The sequence below is a fragment of the Pundamilia nyererei genome, unplaced genomic scaffold, assembly GCF_000239375.1.
Source record: "Pundamilia nyererei isolate P.nyererei 1_Seehausen unplaced genomic scaffold, PunNye1.0 scaffold00052, whole genome shotgun sequence".
NCBI lineage: Eukaryota > Metazoa > Chordata > Actinopteri > Cichliformes > Cichlidae > Pundamilia > Pundamilia nyererei.
The window spans coordinates 1,465,913-1,481,666 of record NW_005187453.1 but is presented as its reverse complement, the minus strand read 5'-3'; the positions used below and the strand labels follow the sequence as shown (position 1 = coordinate 1,481,666).

Genomic DNA, 15,754 nt, shown 5'->3' with positions numbered 1-15,754 from the left:
GCTGTGTCAACACATGCGGTAAGGTTTACTGCAGGTACAGTGAAAAAACAGAGTTTAATTCATTTTTTTCTTTTTACAGACAGTTGCAAAGAATCTGGGGTTTTCTTATCCAAGGTCTTTACATGACTAAACGGTTTACAGACTCCAGAGAAATCTCTGTGCGTATGACTGTATGAGCTCAGGAACACTTCTAAAAGCTTTGTAGAAAGCAAAAATCACTGCAAGCACAAATGGTCAAGACCTTGTTAATGCTGGATACAGCTTTCAAAGCAACATGCTGTCCTTTAAAATTTTCAGGAAATGGAAACAGGAAGTTGGTAAAGACAGGAAAAATCTGCTGTGTGACAAGGCATGTAACAGCCATTCATCTCCTGGGGTGAAATGAGCATCTTGGTGTAGAAAAGTCAGAGTTTCAAAATATTTGTTGTTTCATTTTAGGGTCATTTTTCAGTGACATTTGAAAAAATGACAAATTCTTTCTGTGAGAATTACCAAAACAGTCAAAGAAATCCCAACAGTGCACACTCTTTAAATAAACGACATTAAAAAGCAAGGCAGTTGCTCAAAGCTGAAGAAGGCTCATATACAAAGATTTCAAAACACAAACATCTACTGTCAACAATTCTTTGGCACGACTTTACAAAGACTCCAGAGTATGAGCGCTAATCTTGACCTGAGCGCTGACTCTTCTTGCAAATCACTTAACCCCTGAGCATCAAGTTTCTAATCTTTCCAGTGGCTTATACTGGAATAAAACTGATGCAAGCGCTAAGGTGTTTTTGGTAAACTGAGCATTAGCTACAAAGGGCATCTTCATACAGAGCCACATGTTACATGGAACAGTCAATGCTCGTTTGCTCTCTTGAGGGCTTCTCACAGATTAGAAATCATTGTGAAAATTAGTGAGAATATCTGTCAGCTAAAAGATGAGCCTGTCAGACATGGTTCCTTCTGACCCTACTTGACTTCACTGTAACGCCATTATAGACCGACCACATAATACCATTCAAGTTTAGCATCACGGATGAGTTTTGCATTCTGTGGCTTCAAGAGCAGTGCATTCAGCAGCTCTTAAGTTCAAGATAGAGTATTAAATATTCATTGCTAGAAATCTGAAGATTGCTTGCCAGTATTATTGTTCAGTTTGTTACATCTCAAACTTCTTTGTCTTTGCAATTTTTTAATTAAATCAATATATATCTTACGTGGGCTTGTATTTGAATCATTTTAGCTCAATAATTTCCATTAAATTCATAGACAACATAACTCTAAGAGCTTGGGTTTTTTTGTGCCAGTAAATATTCTTATGGCATACACTACCAACTTATCTGTCATATTAGCAGTACACTGCTTTCAGCGGTGGGCAAGCTAAAGAGACAATACCTCAGTGTGTAACGAGTGTCAGTAAAAGGAAGAAGATGAAGGGGACAACAAATGTTCTGTCATATTTTTTTTCCAGTGATCCTCAGCAGGTGGGAGCGCTATTTCTGATGCAACCCAACTCCCTCCTGTCTTTGCACAGGCACACGGGCACCCAAAAAGAAAAACTAGGCAGGCCTTGGTATCGGGGAACTGCTTGTAATGCACTTTCTATTGGTGCTGCTTTCACAAATAGGTCAGTTACTTTTGGGCTTAAAGGAAAGAACAAATGGAAAATTATTTTTTTGAATTTAAAGAAGATATTTAAAGTTTTATTTTGCATTTGTTGTATTTGTCATTATAGTCCACCTGAACCCATGGTCATGACATAACAAGTTAAGTTATCGTGTGTATTGTGTATCAAATGTACTACTTTTTAGGAAAAACAAAATGAAAGTAATTTTTTTTTCATTTACAGCCCTAAAGTACAACTTTGAGTTATTTTAATAATCATGTATTAAACTTGAGCATCAGAATGAGGGAATACCATTTAAGTGACTTTGACCGTGGTTATTGGCGCCAGATGGTCTGGTCTGACTATTTCAGAAACTGCTGATTTTCCCCACATGAACCTCTCTAGGGTTTCCAGAGGGTGTGTCAAAAACAGGCACATAAAAAAACAGGAAATGAAGAACAGTCCACTAGAAAAAAATGCTTTCTTAATACTAGATGTCAGAAGATAATGCGCAGACTTTTCAAGCCATAATGACAGTACCTCAAATAACCGCTTGTTACAACCAAGGTATGCAGAAGAGCTTATCTGAAGGCACAAACACTTCAAACCTTGAAACAGATGGGCTACAGCAATAGAAAAACCACACTGTTGTCAGTTAGGAACACAAAACGGAGGGCACAGTTTACACAGTTTACATTGACCCCACCAAAACTGGTTAATAGAAGATTGGAAAAAATGTTTGAGTTTGTGGGGTCAGATTTTGACATAAACTGCATGCCAGTATGAAACCACCCTGCCCTTTATCAATTGTTCAGACTGGAGGTGGAGATGTAATCGTCCTGGGACTTTGGGTGTGTTCGTGTCAAATGAGCATTATTTGAATGCCCCAGCCCTCCTGACTATTTTTGCTGACCATGCCTCCACAGTCACCAGATTTCAATCCAAAAGAACGCCTTTGGGATGTCGTGGATGAGCAGGCTCACATCATGGACGTGTACGGCTCACGAATCTGCAGCAGTTGTGTGATGCTATCACATCACTATCACATCACTTCCCTTATCAAGGGAAACTTTTGTGAGGCTCTTTTTTCTTTCTTGTGTATTTTTAGTATCTTTTTTTAATATATAAGTGCCTTATCTTGAGTTCCCTTATAAGTATCTCATAACTGGCAGGGTCAAAGAGGCATCCTGAGAGAAAGCACAGCTGGAAGCAAAGTTAAAAAATTCAAGTTACTGAAAATCTGGTATGCCTACGCCCACACACCGGATTATTCTGGGGGGGATAAAGCAGTTACATAGCGAAGGTTCACACAGGAGGTTATACTGCAGCTGCAGTCCAACTCAAAAGAAAAATCCTGGGCACATGGCAAAAAGGGGACTTTTTTGTTGTAAAGCAATCGTCTGAAGATGGTTAAGTCAGGATTAAAATGAGATCGCAAAGTGGCTTTAGTGTGGCGTTGAGGTGTGGTAATCTCACAGCTGCACCAGCGTCTCATGTGAAATCCTATTTCGCTTGTGCAGGAGATGTCCGGCAGGGGGAGACAGCGATTCACATCAGAGAAGATGGTTGCTTTTACGCGTCAGTCATTGACAAGTCAGCGGTAATACAGACGTGACTCTGAAGCAGGATCTTTAAAATAAAGACTCTCACTCAAGAAACTTGGAGAAATATGTTGAAATATGCTGTAAAAGAAAAGTCAAAAGATTTAAAAAAATGTACAGGTAATATTATAAACAGTCACTTGTCACAGTAGGACTGTAAATTACTTAGCAGAAGCCTTTCAGTGAATATTACAGTAGCATGTGGATGCTGTGCCTTTTACTTTATGAAATCAATCATCAAGATAGTGCCTAATAATCGAAAAATGTTTCAAGGCAAGTCCAAAGAAGAAAGAGAAGCGCTGATGGCTAAACTTGGTACAGCAAACTTTGGAGTCGCACGCTCCGCTGAGGTTCCAGCTCCTTGAGATAAGAAGTCTTCTTTGGATTTTGATGTGTTTATCTGCTCTTTAAGCCAGAATGTTTAACATTAAGCTTGACAGTTAACATTTTAGTGTTAAAAGGACAGTACCTTCAGCTTCACCTTCTTATATGGGATTAGAATAGCATATTTTTTCATGTAAAATAGATTAAGACCTGTAACTGCTATCATAACAGATACAAGATTACACAATATGCTCTAAGGCATGTGTTTTATGGCACTGCTTTATCGACACATTTGCAAATTTAAGATTTGAATTTATTCCCCCTTTTTATTGACATTATGTGAGTGTGTTATATGGTCTGGCAGAATGCACTGCACGCCTAGAAGCATTATAATCTTATAATATTCCATGTGCTCCTCGGTTGCATGTTTGCACATAAAAACATCAAAAGCCTTTGCTCAGCATGCTCTACAGTGCGGCATGCGTAAATATACTGTTAAATATTTAGTCAGGACTAAACCAAAGTTGATTTTGCTTTATATATTTGTAGATTTGTAGAGAGAGAAACAGTAAGAAGATTTGTTGGAACATTTTAAAGGGCAAAAAGGAACTTCCAGCAAGAGGAGAAAATCTACTACAAAGGTTGCATTACAACGACAGAGGCCATAAAACCATTAAAAAAGGGTTATGTGATTAACTTATATAACATCTACTGTTTGGGTTATCCCTAAATAAACATGACGTGCTAGAAGAGCTATTTATCCATGATTTTATCTATATGTTGTGTTAGAGCAGATACTTTAATAAAATAATTTCAATAAAATTCAAACCTAAATTGTGTTCAGGTCCTTCTCAGCTTGCTAGGTGCAGGGGAAAAGTGGACAAGCGTGAGCCGTAAGGATCGCGTGTGCTTTTATTTTGAAAGCCGTTTTCCGTTGTCGCACGAGGTACTATTGGCATTGATGCGCCTCCGACTGCACAAGAAGCACTTTGTCTGAGGGGAAAGAGGTGAGGGAGGGGGCGGTGTCGATAGAAGAAAGACGGGGAGGTGGAGGGGAGCTGAGTCGGAATTAGCTGGTTAACTTGCACCGCAGACCCCCAGTCCAGGATCTGGGCGATAACGCGCGGTGATCGTGGTCGTGGGGGTCGAGAGAGATCCAGGTGGAAAGGAGTGGGACATACAGAATCGGGATGCAGCAGGACGCGGGGTTTGGAGGGAACACGCGTGCCTCCTCACGAACCGCGCGCTGTAATGGAGATGGTGATGCACCAAGAACAGAACAGCAGATTCCTGCAGAGCCACACACGCTGCCCCACAGCCCCGCGACCCAGCGCCAGCCGTTGCAGGGATAGACGCTGCTCGCTGTTAAAACCTCGCCAAGAAAAAAACGGATTTCCAAACTGATGCTCGAGCCAAACAACTGGATAACAGACTACCTTGCTCCTCCATTCATACCCCCACCGCGTCTGCGGGATGAGACGGGGATTCGGGACGAACAGAGAGACCTGCTTTGAAAAGACTGCGTTTCACACCACAGGCTTCGCTCTGCTGGTGGTTTTGAGAAACAGATAAGAAAAAAAAGAGAGGGATAGAGGGAAAATAAAATAAAAGGGAAAGATGTTTCTGCGATGCTACCGCGCCAAATTGTCGGCTTGGGCCGCTCTGTGCGTGCTGGTGCTTTGCTGGTTTTACGTTTTCCCTGTCTACAGACTGCCGAGCGATAAAGAAATAGTGGAGGAGGTGCTGAGGCAGGGGGAAGACTGGCAGAAGAACCAGACCGGCATCGATTTGTACAGGTTCGACTCAGAGCTCTGAATTTCCTTTAATAAGCTTCAAGCTGTGATTGGCAGTGTGTGCCCCCCCCCCCCTTGGATTTAAGTGTGTTTCAAGAGAAGATGAAATGATTAATAATAATTTTAAGGCTTATTGCTGAATGTAACAGATTCCCAGGAAAAAATAGGCCTCTAATTTCAGTTTCAATTTCGTAATTAATACATGCTTTTAATATTTTGGTGCTTTAAGACCAACAATTATGACAAACAAAACCATAATTCTAAAGGGAGTAATTCTAGTGTATTACAGTAGTGTCTCAGCCATAAAGATGACCACAGACAAAGCAAAAACAGAGCTCTGAGTGTGTTAGTTACACAGTAGCAGCTTTATTTATATCTTATTAAACATTCTCAGAGGCAAAGCTGATTACAGGGTAATCAGAGAAAGTGACCCCTGAAGAGCACGCCTGCTGGAGGATGTGATGCTCACTTGGAGCTGGGTTGTTTCTGTGGTTCTCTTTTAATGGAGCTATAAAGACCTTTTATAGGTTGATGACTTAGATTTGCTTGCTTCTTGGGAATTAACAGATGGGAGAAAAGGCAGTTTAAAATTAGCTTGATGTAATGATGTAATATAGTTAAAGTATCTAATTTAGTTTAGTCACCAAAATTGGTGTTTCCTCCTTTCTCCACAGGAAGCTGCTGTCAGAATGCTGCGATCCGAAGCGGATGTTTGCAGTGACCAAGGAGAACTCCCCTGTGGGCAAAGTCCTGTGGTACGATGGCGAGTTTTACTACTCGCACACCGTCAACAACAACACGTACTCTCTCTTTGTACAGGTATACTGATAAGTAACGCTCTTATGTTTCTCAGAAAATAGTGCTGTGTGAGTTGCTGTGACGGTCAGTTCACATACGAGTCCTTCCTCTGGGTTTTATTGTGGGGTTTTGACTTTCCCACATCTAGAGATGCATGTTTTTAAGACCGGCAGCTGTGTCTTTGAGATGTGACTGAGACCAAATAACTGAAAATTGATTTCTGTCCTACCCGGTGCATTACAGATGTGTTGTGGTGACTGTGTTAGTGTGAAATCTAGCTGATCCATAATGGAGGAGGGGAGAGGATTACAGGTCTACAGCTCTTAGTGTGGACAGGAGTCGATATGAAGATGTGACGGGATTAGTGGTTTGGGGCAACTTGAAAGCTGAAAAAGATAATACAGTTAGTTATTCCCTGCAATTTCCTTTTTAGCTTTTTTTTAAACATTAAAAAGGCTCCTGCTCTGACCTTTTATAACACTCAACTATATAAGTCTTGTTCTGGTTTTCTTTCTCCACTTAAGTCTAGGACAGTGTTGTTGCGACACTACTTAAAACTGGAAAGGGGCGTGGCTTCAAGGTCTTTCTTCTTTGCTCTATTTTCACTTAGGAAAAAAAGAAAGAGGGTTTTTTGTGTTCATGAGTAGAAGCAGCAACGAAAGGGGAGCTATAGGTGTAAGTGCTGTTGCTGTGTTTACCGTATTGAGTTCTTTCTCTGAGGCTTTAGATCTGCAGTCAAATATCCTTCTTGGTACATGTGATGAATATTTTACCCTAATTTCCAGGCATGAGCTGTGCATGTTCTTTCATGAAGGACAGGGGGAGGTGAGTGTGAATAATTAAATAAAATGACCAACCTAGGCACTTGTGTGTGTTTGCATTTGCATTTAATTTATTGGTTTAAACATAGACTTACTGTCACCGGACACTTTATTAGGTACAGTTTGTTAGTACTAGCGTGAACTGCCTTAATTATTTGTGTATAATATATTTAACACGGTACAGGTAACATTCATCAGAGATTTCTATCCTTATTGACATGACAGTATCACACAGTTGCTGTATATTTATGTGCTGCACATCTATGACGAGATTCATCCAGTCCTCCACGTGCAGAGTGCTCTGATGCATTGAGATCTGGTGACTGTGGAGGATATTTCAGGACAGTGAACTTATTGTTATGTTCAAGAAGCCAGATTGTATTTTATTGAACTTTGTGAGAAGGTTCATCCTGCTGAAAGCGGCTATTAGAAGATGGATACACTATAGTCATAAAGGAATGGACATGGCCAGCAACAATACTTGGGTAGGGTGTGGCCGTAAATGATCCTCAGTTGATACAAAGGGGGCCTAGAGCGTGCCCATAAAACGTCCCTCACACCATTACGTCACCACCACCAGCCTAAACTGATTTTGTTGCTACAAGCAGAATGAATTCATGCTTTCATGTTTATGCCTAATTCTGAGCCTGCCATAGTGTTGACATGCTTCACGGTCTGGTTTCAAATTGCGAAATAAAAACCACATTGATATCAAATCGTGTCGGAAGAATTGTGATCGTATCGTAGTGTTTCTGGGGATTCCCACCTTTAGTACATGAGCAATTGTGAATTACTCAAACCAGCTTTTCTGACACCAACAACCATGCCATGTTTAAAGACACTTAAGTCACCCTATTTCACTATTTAGTTTGACCAATGAGTTGTTGTCATGCGATTGACTGATTAGATATTTGTGTTCACAAGCAGTTGACTGTACTACATGCTGCAACAACGCGATTTCAATGCAGATAAATCACTTGCAAATGTAAAAGAAAATGTTGAGCTAAAGAGAGAGATATCATCTGCGCATAGCAGTAGATTGCATACTTCACCTCTCCTATTTCCTGTTTAGCAGAATCTATGCATCTTTGCTCCACGTAATGCTCTAAACTCAGACTACATTGCTTTATCCAAATTAAATCTGGCACTGTGATTTCATTTGTGGAGATGAACCTGCAGCTGTTTACACAACCAATTACAGGAACTATTTCTTAAGCAACAGTGGCACAGAAAGACAGGATCCTGTTTTTCAAATATAGATATGCTGGTTTTCTTTTCTTTTTTTTAGATGATGGCAAAATAAATGTATGTGTTTTGGACAAATCAAGCAGTTTGCAAGACCTCGCCTTTTGTTTTGGTGATGTGTCAACTATAATCCAAATCACTGTTTATTTATTTTTATTTTTTAATTCTAATGGAACTATATACCTTGGTTTTGAGATTTCCAAAACAGCCCCGTTTTCAATTAAGTATACTGGGAGCGTTGCTTTGTTTCTTACATTGAGAGCAGGAGTCTCAATCTCAGATGAGCTGGGGTCGTTTCATTGGAGGCCCACGGTAGTGTTCGAAGACTACAAAAAAAACCCCACAACGCTGAGTTTTACACAGTTCAGTCTCATAGGCTGTTGTGATGAGCTGTCCGGGATCCTGTAGATCTAGGTTCAGGATTTTTAGCTCCTGTGTCATGTCTACAAGGAATGCCAAATCCATTATCCATTTTGGATCATTGATCTCAGGAACATCCAGTCTTCCAATTTCCATGAAACGCTTCACCATGAAATACATCACTTCAGCTCTTAACTTAAAAAAATCTTTTTAACACGTTTCCCCTGCTGAGCCAACGCACTTCTTTAAATTGCAGTACATACAGTGCCTTAGTTTGTTCTCAAAATGCTCAGAATTGGCAGTGTTTTTACACATTTCAGGAGAACAGACGTGGTATGTTTACATGTCGAGCATTTGCTGCATGTTGATGTATAATGCAGTGCAGAACCACTGTTGGATCTCCATTTTCCTTCTCTACGTTTCTCAGTACCAGTGCCAATGCCAGTGGTAATGCACTTCATACCAAGTCACTCAATAATAATACACAGCTGCTGAAATCATACTTTAGCTTTGGTCTGGCCGGACAGGGGACACAAACCTAGCAACTTTTTTTCTCACCTCAAACTTGTCGATAACGCTTCGATGAAAACTGCAAATCTGCTTGTTGCACATTGAATAAGCTCTTTTTTCAGGGCATAGGAGACCAGCAACTCACAACATGCAAAGAGAGCAAAAAAAAAATCTAAAATGAGGTTTTCAGCTGATATTCTTTAGATGTACAGATAGTGTGTTAGAGTCTTATTACAGGCAAAGATGATGGAGTAGTTTATGACATTTTCTGCAATGTATATTGTGTATATGTATGTATATTAAACCAGTTTTCCACTTCATGTACTTGTTAATCGACATGTGTGGCAGACAGTGCTCAGAACACTGTAAACAGTGGCGCTGAACATTATTTCCATTAGAAAACAGTGCAATAAGGTAACACGGTGGGTTTTGTGTTTTTAAGTGAACTGACTCTATAGTGACTGTTTTGCCCAACATTTCTTTTATTCCAAGTGTGTTTTTCTGACTAAATACTATGATTAGGTCTTTATATTCTATGTGTCATCTTTTCATTTCCCTGCTCCTCTCTAGAGCCATGTCCTTGTGTCCATTGCATATTTTTATGGGGACCGTTTCACTTCCTTAAACCTATATTGTGGCTAGTTATGGTTCCCAGTAAAAAGACAACTGATAGTTTGGTGGGATGTACTGTGCTCAAATTCAAACACACAAGCACTCCCTTCTTCTCAACTCCCATTGCTGTGATTGCAGGTCTGAATGCCGACAAGCAGCCACGCTGCACCAAGCTGGCAGCAGCTACAGTATCTGGGCATGTGCCAGGGAATGTGCCAATTAGGGCTTTGACAGTTAATTGCTGGTTAGTTCAGTGACTGAAACAGAGCATATATACATACAGCTCAGTGAACTGAGCAGTAGAGTCCTATAATCTTTTTTTTTATGTTTACTTAGTGATGTCTTTCCTTTTCTCTAGACCTTTGACAGCGTATGGAGCACAACTGACTGAGTGAAAAATCTTATATGCACATTATAACACCAAAAAATAGAACAGAAGTCCAACACTAACTACTTAAACATGTTTTCTCTTTTATATCATGTTAAATTTGTCTTTTCAGTCAGTTGGATAAATCAGGTCAACTTAACAAGCCAAAGAAAAGATATGTCCACGTATTAGTAAAAGATTTGGTTTAATGTAAGTAGTTGGTGCTGTTGCTAAAGAAACAAGTGTCTTCCTTTAGAGCTTTACAGCTTTAGCTTGTTTTTCTGGTTCCTGTCCTCTTCTTGGTTTGCTGTTAAAGGTCTAAAAGAGACTCTTAAGGGCAAAGAGTCTGTGTTTGCGTCTCTATACGTGTGTGTGTGTGTGTGTGTGTGTGTGTGTGTGTGTGTGTGTGTGTGTGTGTGTGTGTGTGTGTGTGTGTGTGTGTGTGTGTGCCTCAAGCGGGTGCACTCTGAGGGGAATAATGAGAACAATTGTTTCCACTGTCTCGCTTAATCCATTCCCTTGAGTTAAATGCAGTCAATGCACAAAGAGAGGACATTTCTTTTGGGTGGTGTTTCAGTGTCTTCTGCAGCAGCTTTAATCCTGTCCTTAATAAGTTTTCAGCTGTGGTGATGGTAAGATAATGATTCACTGCAACAAAATTGATTACTGGTAGTGACTGGTAATTTTTGTTGTCACTTCCTTGTTGGTTGTTTATTTCAAATGGACTACAGTAAAGTGGAAAACGGAAGATTTTAAAGTAGAAATTTTTGGGGGGGGGACATGGACACCATATCCTCTAGATTAAAAAGGAGAGGGGCTGTGAGGTGTATTGTCAGCGCTCACCTAAAAAGTCTGCATCTCTGTTGATATGGAGGTGCTTTAGTGGAAATGGTTCCCTGGAAAAGGCACCAGCAATGTTGAAAGGTATATACAGGTTAGCGCAGTGCTCTCCATCAACTGGAATATTGGTGATGTGATCCTTGGCTGCTCCAGTCTGCATGCCAAGATACTGATTCATAATTTGATCTGTGATGCATTTATCAGAAAGTAGGAATATGTGTGTCATCACAGTGTGCGTGTTAGAAAGCACTTAGACAAAAGTGCTTATGTGAATGGCTGAATGAGTGAATGAGGCATGTTGTGTAAAGCAGCGGACCCCAACCCCCAGGTTGTTTGGTACTGGGCCGCAAGAGTTGAGGCTGGGGTGCGAAATTCATGGTTTATTGGTTTCAATGTGCTTTACATATAGAGATGCTTTTTGGCATACTGTAGTTGTAACAAGTGATTATTGAGTTACTGTTGCTGTCATATCAGCTTAAAATCTGGCCATTATCGTTGGATCTCTGGCATCAACAAGGCATTTTCGCTGAGAACTCCTGTCATGCAGTGGTTGTATGGAAAAATCTCCATAGATCAGCAGTTTCTGAAATTCTCTTGCACCAACAACCATGCCACGTTTAAAGTCCTGGATAATACACAGAAACTGTGTATGATCCATCTCTATTACATTAGCCTGCCTCAACTCTTCTTATCACTTTGCTGGTTTTGTCGGTCAGCACCCGGGGGCTATAAAGGCACATTAGCACTAGGCCCGGGGTGTTACATCATGTGTTTAGGAGCTAGTGGCTGTGTGCATTCTAACAAAGCTTAATGTTGTCTCCTGTGCAGGAAAACCCTTTGCAGCTTCCCCTGAAGAAGTGTGCGGTGGTGGGCAATGGCGGCATTCTCAGACACAGCAAGTGTGGCAGGGATATCGACCAGGCCGACTTTGTTATGAGGTAAGAAACAAAAAACTCTCCAAATTTGAATCAGCAGTTCCTCAGAGACCTGCTAGATACCATCAGTGATTATAAGAGCTGGTGTCGATTTCAACAAAGAAGGAAGAACAGAGACAGAAAAATGGGCCACAGTGAGGATGAGAAAGAAAAGAGGTTAAGCAGGAAAAAAAACATCTGATGGGGTATGTCAGATATTTATCTTCTGTTGTGTTATACTAGGACTATCGATTGTATTTTATAAACAAGCTGATTGTCTTGGCATTTTTAAAAAGTAATCAAAGACTTGAGACTGAGGAGGAGACCAGGGGGGGAAAGGTACATTTTCATCAGTTATAAGGGCAGTAGAAGTTCAAGTTGAAGAACTAATGTACCATCAACAGTCAACAGACCTCGTGCATGCAGAAAAATGCATGACATATGCATTTCAACTAAAGGATGACCTTTGAGAGCGCCAGGAAATAGTGAATACTTCTGGATAAACACTTGATACAAGCTGCATTTGCACAAACGTCTTTTAATTCGTGGTAACTGACGTATTCTGGCTAGGTATGTGTCAGTCTAAACACAAAGCACAGCTGATTGTCCGCCTCGAGAAAACACAACAGAGCATTTTTTTTGCTTTGAGCGACAGTGAAGTGAAACTGTTTCTGTCTTATGTTTAAATTAGGTTTTCTGTATAATGTTGAGTATGTGTTTTTTGTCTGTGTGGTTAGTGGTTATCTTTTGAGTCACCTTCTAAATTTACTTTGACTGTTGGCCCTATTCCAGGAAGAAGGTTTAGGTAACAGCTGTATGTCTGTTGAGCTGTCTGTTAGCTTTGAGTTTTCTCTTCCAGAAAGAGAGTTAACTTAAAGGTACAGTAAGCATTTTTGAGTTTAATTAATAGAAAAAAAAATACTCTACTCATAAATATTCATTGATCCATTGTGCAATTACATCTTCCAACAAATCATGTATTTGCATAAACTTAGATTTCTGTCCATTAAAAATAATAGGAGCGTCCCCCGATTTGTGGAAGCCACCATGTTGCCCCACCGTTTTGATTGCTGTGGCGAAGATGAACATAACTGTTCCACCTAATTGCATTTTACTTCTGTGTCTAGAAACCAGCCACATACATTTTACTCTCAACAAGCAGCGGGTGCTGTAACGCAGTCAGTTCTTCTTTTACTCTTTTACTCTTATGCTGTTTTGTGGATCACAAGGTTTAAAACTACTTATAAACACACACACACAAAGTAACTCTCCCAGAGTGCCAATTTCGGGTCACTTTTGCTGGTCCAAGCCCGGGTAAAGGAGCAGGGCTGGAATTGTGACATTAAAAAAAAACAATAATTGCTAAAAGAAATTTAATTTATAGTTCTAAATAAATTCTAAATGCATTTAGGACGTTTTTTACTCACTTTATATCTCTTCCACGATGTTATTTCTCTCTCCAACAACATAGGTTACAATTAGATTAGCATGACCAATTATGCAAATTAGGTGATGACGTCTTTTAGCGACTTCTAGCGACTTTTAGGACAGCCAATAGCGATTTTCCTTACTGAGGAGTTGGCAACACTGATCATGATCTCTTTGTCATTATGCCTCTTCCTGCTCCAGCTCTGCTCTTTCTTTCTTCGTCATTTCCACTTCACTTTGTTCTTCCTATCCGCAAGTCCTGTCAGGTCTGAGCCAGTTACCAGAGTAACAGACATTTTCTTCCATAAACTCGCTTTCTCTCTGACTAAATTTCCTTCCTCATTAAGTTGCTGTCACAGTGCATAATACTAGAGTGAATAAACAGAGTGAATTAATTTAATTTACCACATTTTCCGCACTATAAAGCGCACTTAAAATCCTTACATTTTCTCAAAAATCAACACTGCGCCTTGTAATTGGTGCGCCTTATGTATGAATTCTACTTGTGCTTACTGGCCTCAAACAGATTTTATGTGGTACACGGCACTCAAAAATCTCTCAAAAAATTTTTTAGTACAACTTTGGTAAGCTACAAAGCCGCTCCACTTGATGGATTGTCAGGAGTCCTGCGGAGTAATCTGTGTCCAAACCTCCGTCTGCTTCAGGTCCCAGAGCCAAATGAACACTGCGGCATCACTGAGAGTTAAAAACTGTCTAAATTCGTTCATTTATAATAAAATGATCAGCGTTGCTGCTTTACCAGGTGTGAATTGAGTTTAACATCCAGGCATGAAAACGGAATTTATTAAATTTAATGGAGTTAGAAGTTAGCAGGAAGTTAGCTCGCTAGTTTCTATCTAAACATGATATAGCATGTTCTGACTGAGAGATTTCTGAAAAAATTAAAACATACAGCTCTGCTATCACTTCCAACATAAATGAAAACAGAAAACTAAACAACAGTGATGTTTGCAGGGTTACTGAAGTTGCACTAGCTGGTATATAATGATATGCTACGTGATCGCTAGTGATACAGCTATGTTAGCATAATGCTAACTTTTTTCCACTCGATAAAAATCAAACGGACCATTAAACGGACCAAACTTCAGTCAGGAGAACAACTGAGATAATCTACCCACAATATGAGGTTAGTCATTAATATACTGCAACAACATGGAGCAGCTGCAACAGAATTCAACATTAATGAATCAATGGTACGGAAGTGGAGGAAGCAAGAAGAATGAGTTCAGTAAAGTTTGACTTATCTGACTGTTTTGTTTTGCTTAATGTGCCTCATAATCTGGTGCGCCTTATGTATGAAAACAGACCCGTTTAACGACAGTGCGCCTTATAATCCAGTGCGACTTCTGGTCCGAAAAATTTTAGTGAATTAAGTTTATGTTTTTACACATGCTTAAATCCTACTTAGACATTTGTTATTTTACCCCCTTAACCATCACCGCTTTATAATCAGTTGTCAATGTGAGAATGAAGACAGTGATTATGGTACATTTCTTATCAACTCAGGAAAAAACCTGGAAAAACTGGTCTCCATTTATTTAACTCTGTGACTCTGGGGACAGCACAGAAACATTAACTTATTTCTCTGGAAAAAATGTTGATATACTTTAGCAATCATTATTTAACTCTGTATAAAGCTTACGGCAGATAACACACTGATCAACAATCTGTCATTTGCCATACTGGATATCATTCACGTTGATTTAAAAAAGATAAGGCTGTCACAGTTGGGATCTTGGGGGTGAATATGTGAAATAAATCGAGTCGAATTGAGTTCAAGAATCTAAAACAGAACTAAATATGTAAGTGTTAAATTCAGCCTCTAGACACCCTGTGTTCTGAACATTTCACGGTGACAGTTGGTCACAGGCTGAGATGCAGTCGTTAAATTATGTAAACATATAGTGTCTGACATTCAGATTTAATGCGACATGACCATTCAAACAGCAGTCGCTTTCTAAAACACCAGAAATTTATTGGATTCAGTACCACATACGAAAGTGACCTAGGTCAGATTTGAAAATATCTGATTTTTTCTTTTCAAACTGTCATATCATAATCGGATATGGGTCGCATAGGGTCAAAAAGGTCAGATTTGATGCGCTTTCGCCTGCAGTGTGAACGTAGTCAAAGTGACTCTCTAAAATATTAAGTTTGGTAATAGGTGACCACAGAAAGTATAGTGTCTGTGATCATGAGCGGATCAAGCAATTTGAAATGACTCCTTTTTCCCTTCCTGTTTATTAAAAAAAATCTCATAGCCTATAGTGACCAGTATTAGAGCTCCATTAATGATGGTTTTCTTTCTCTACTCACGCATGCACTTAACTTGGGCTAAACATGTTCAGAGCTGATCTGCCGTTGTCCAACTGAAAACTCAGACTCGTGTTTGTTCTGTTTATTTAGGTGTAACCTTCCACCGATCTCAAAGGAATATGCGGAGGATGTGGGCACAAAGACACATCTGGTTACAGCCAACCCAAGCATCATAGAGAAAAGGTAAACAAGTTGGAAACTGCACCACTG

General features: G+C 39.9%; 1 protein-coding gene across 1 annotated transcript in view; it reads left to right on the top strand.

The window, feature by feature from the left end:
• The first annotated feature begins 4,488 nt into the window (after window positions 1–4,488).
• The window catches only part of st8sia1 (ST8 alpha-N-acetyl-neuraminide alpha-2,8-sialyltransferase 1), a 14,029-nt gene continuing 2,763 nt past the window's right edge, over window positions 4,489–15,754 (top strand). Inside the window, exons 1-4 of the mRNA XM_005733448.1 lie at window positions 4,489–5,315; window positions 5,987–6,131; window positions 11,694–11,803; window positions 15,635–15,727. Of these exons, the coding sequence (XP_005733505.1) occupies window positions 5,137–5,315; window positions 5,987–6,131; window positions 11,694–11,803; window positions 15,635–15,727 (527 nt within the window). The 5' untranslated portion in view covers window positions 4,489–5,136. The remainder of the gene's footprint in view (window positions 5,316–5,986; window positions 6,132–11,693; window positions 11,804–15,634; window positions 15,728–15,754) is intronic.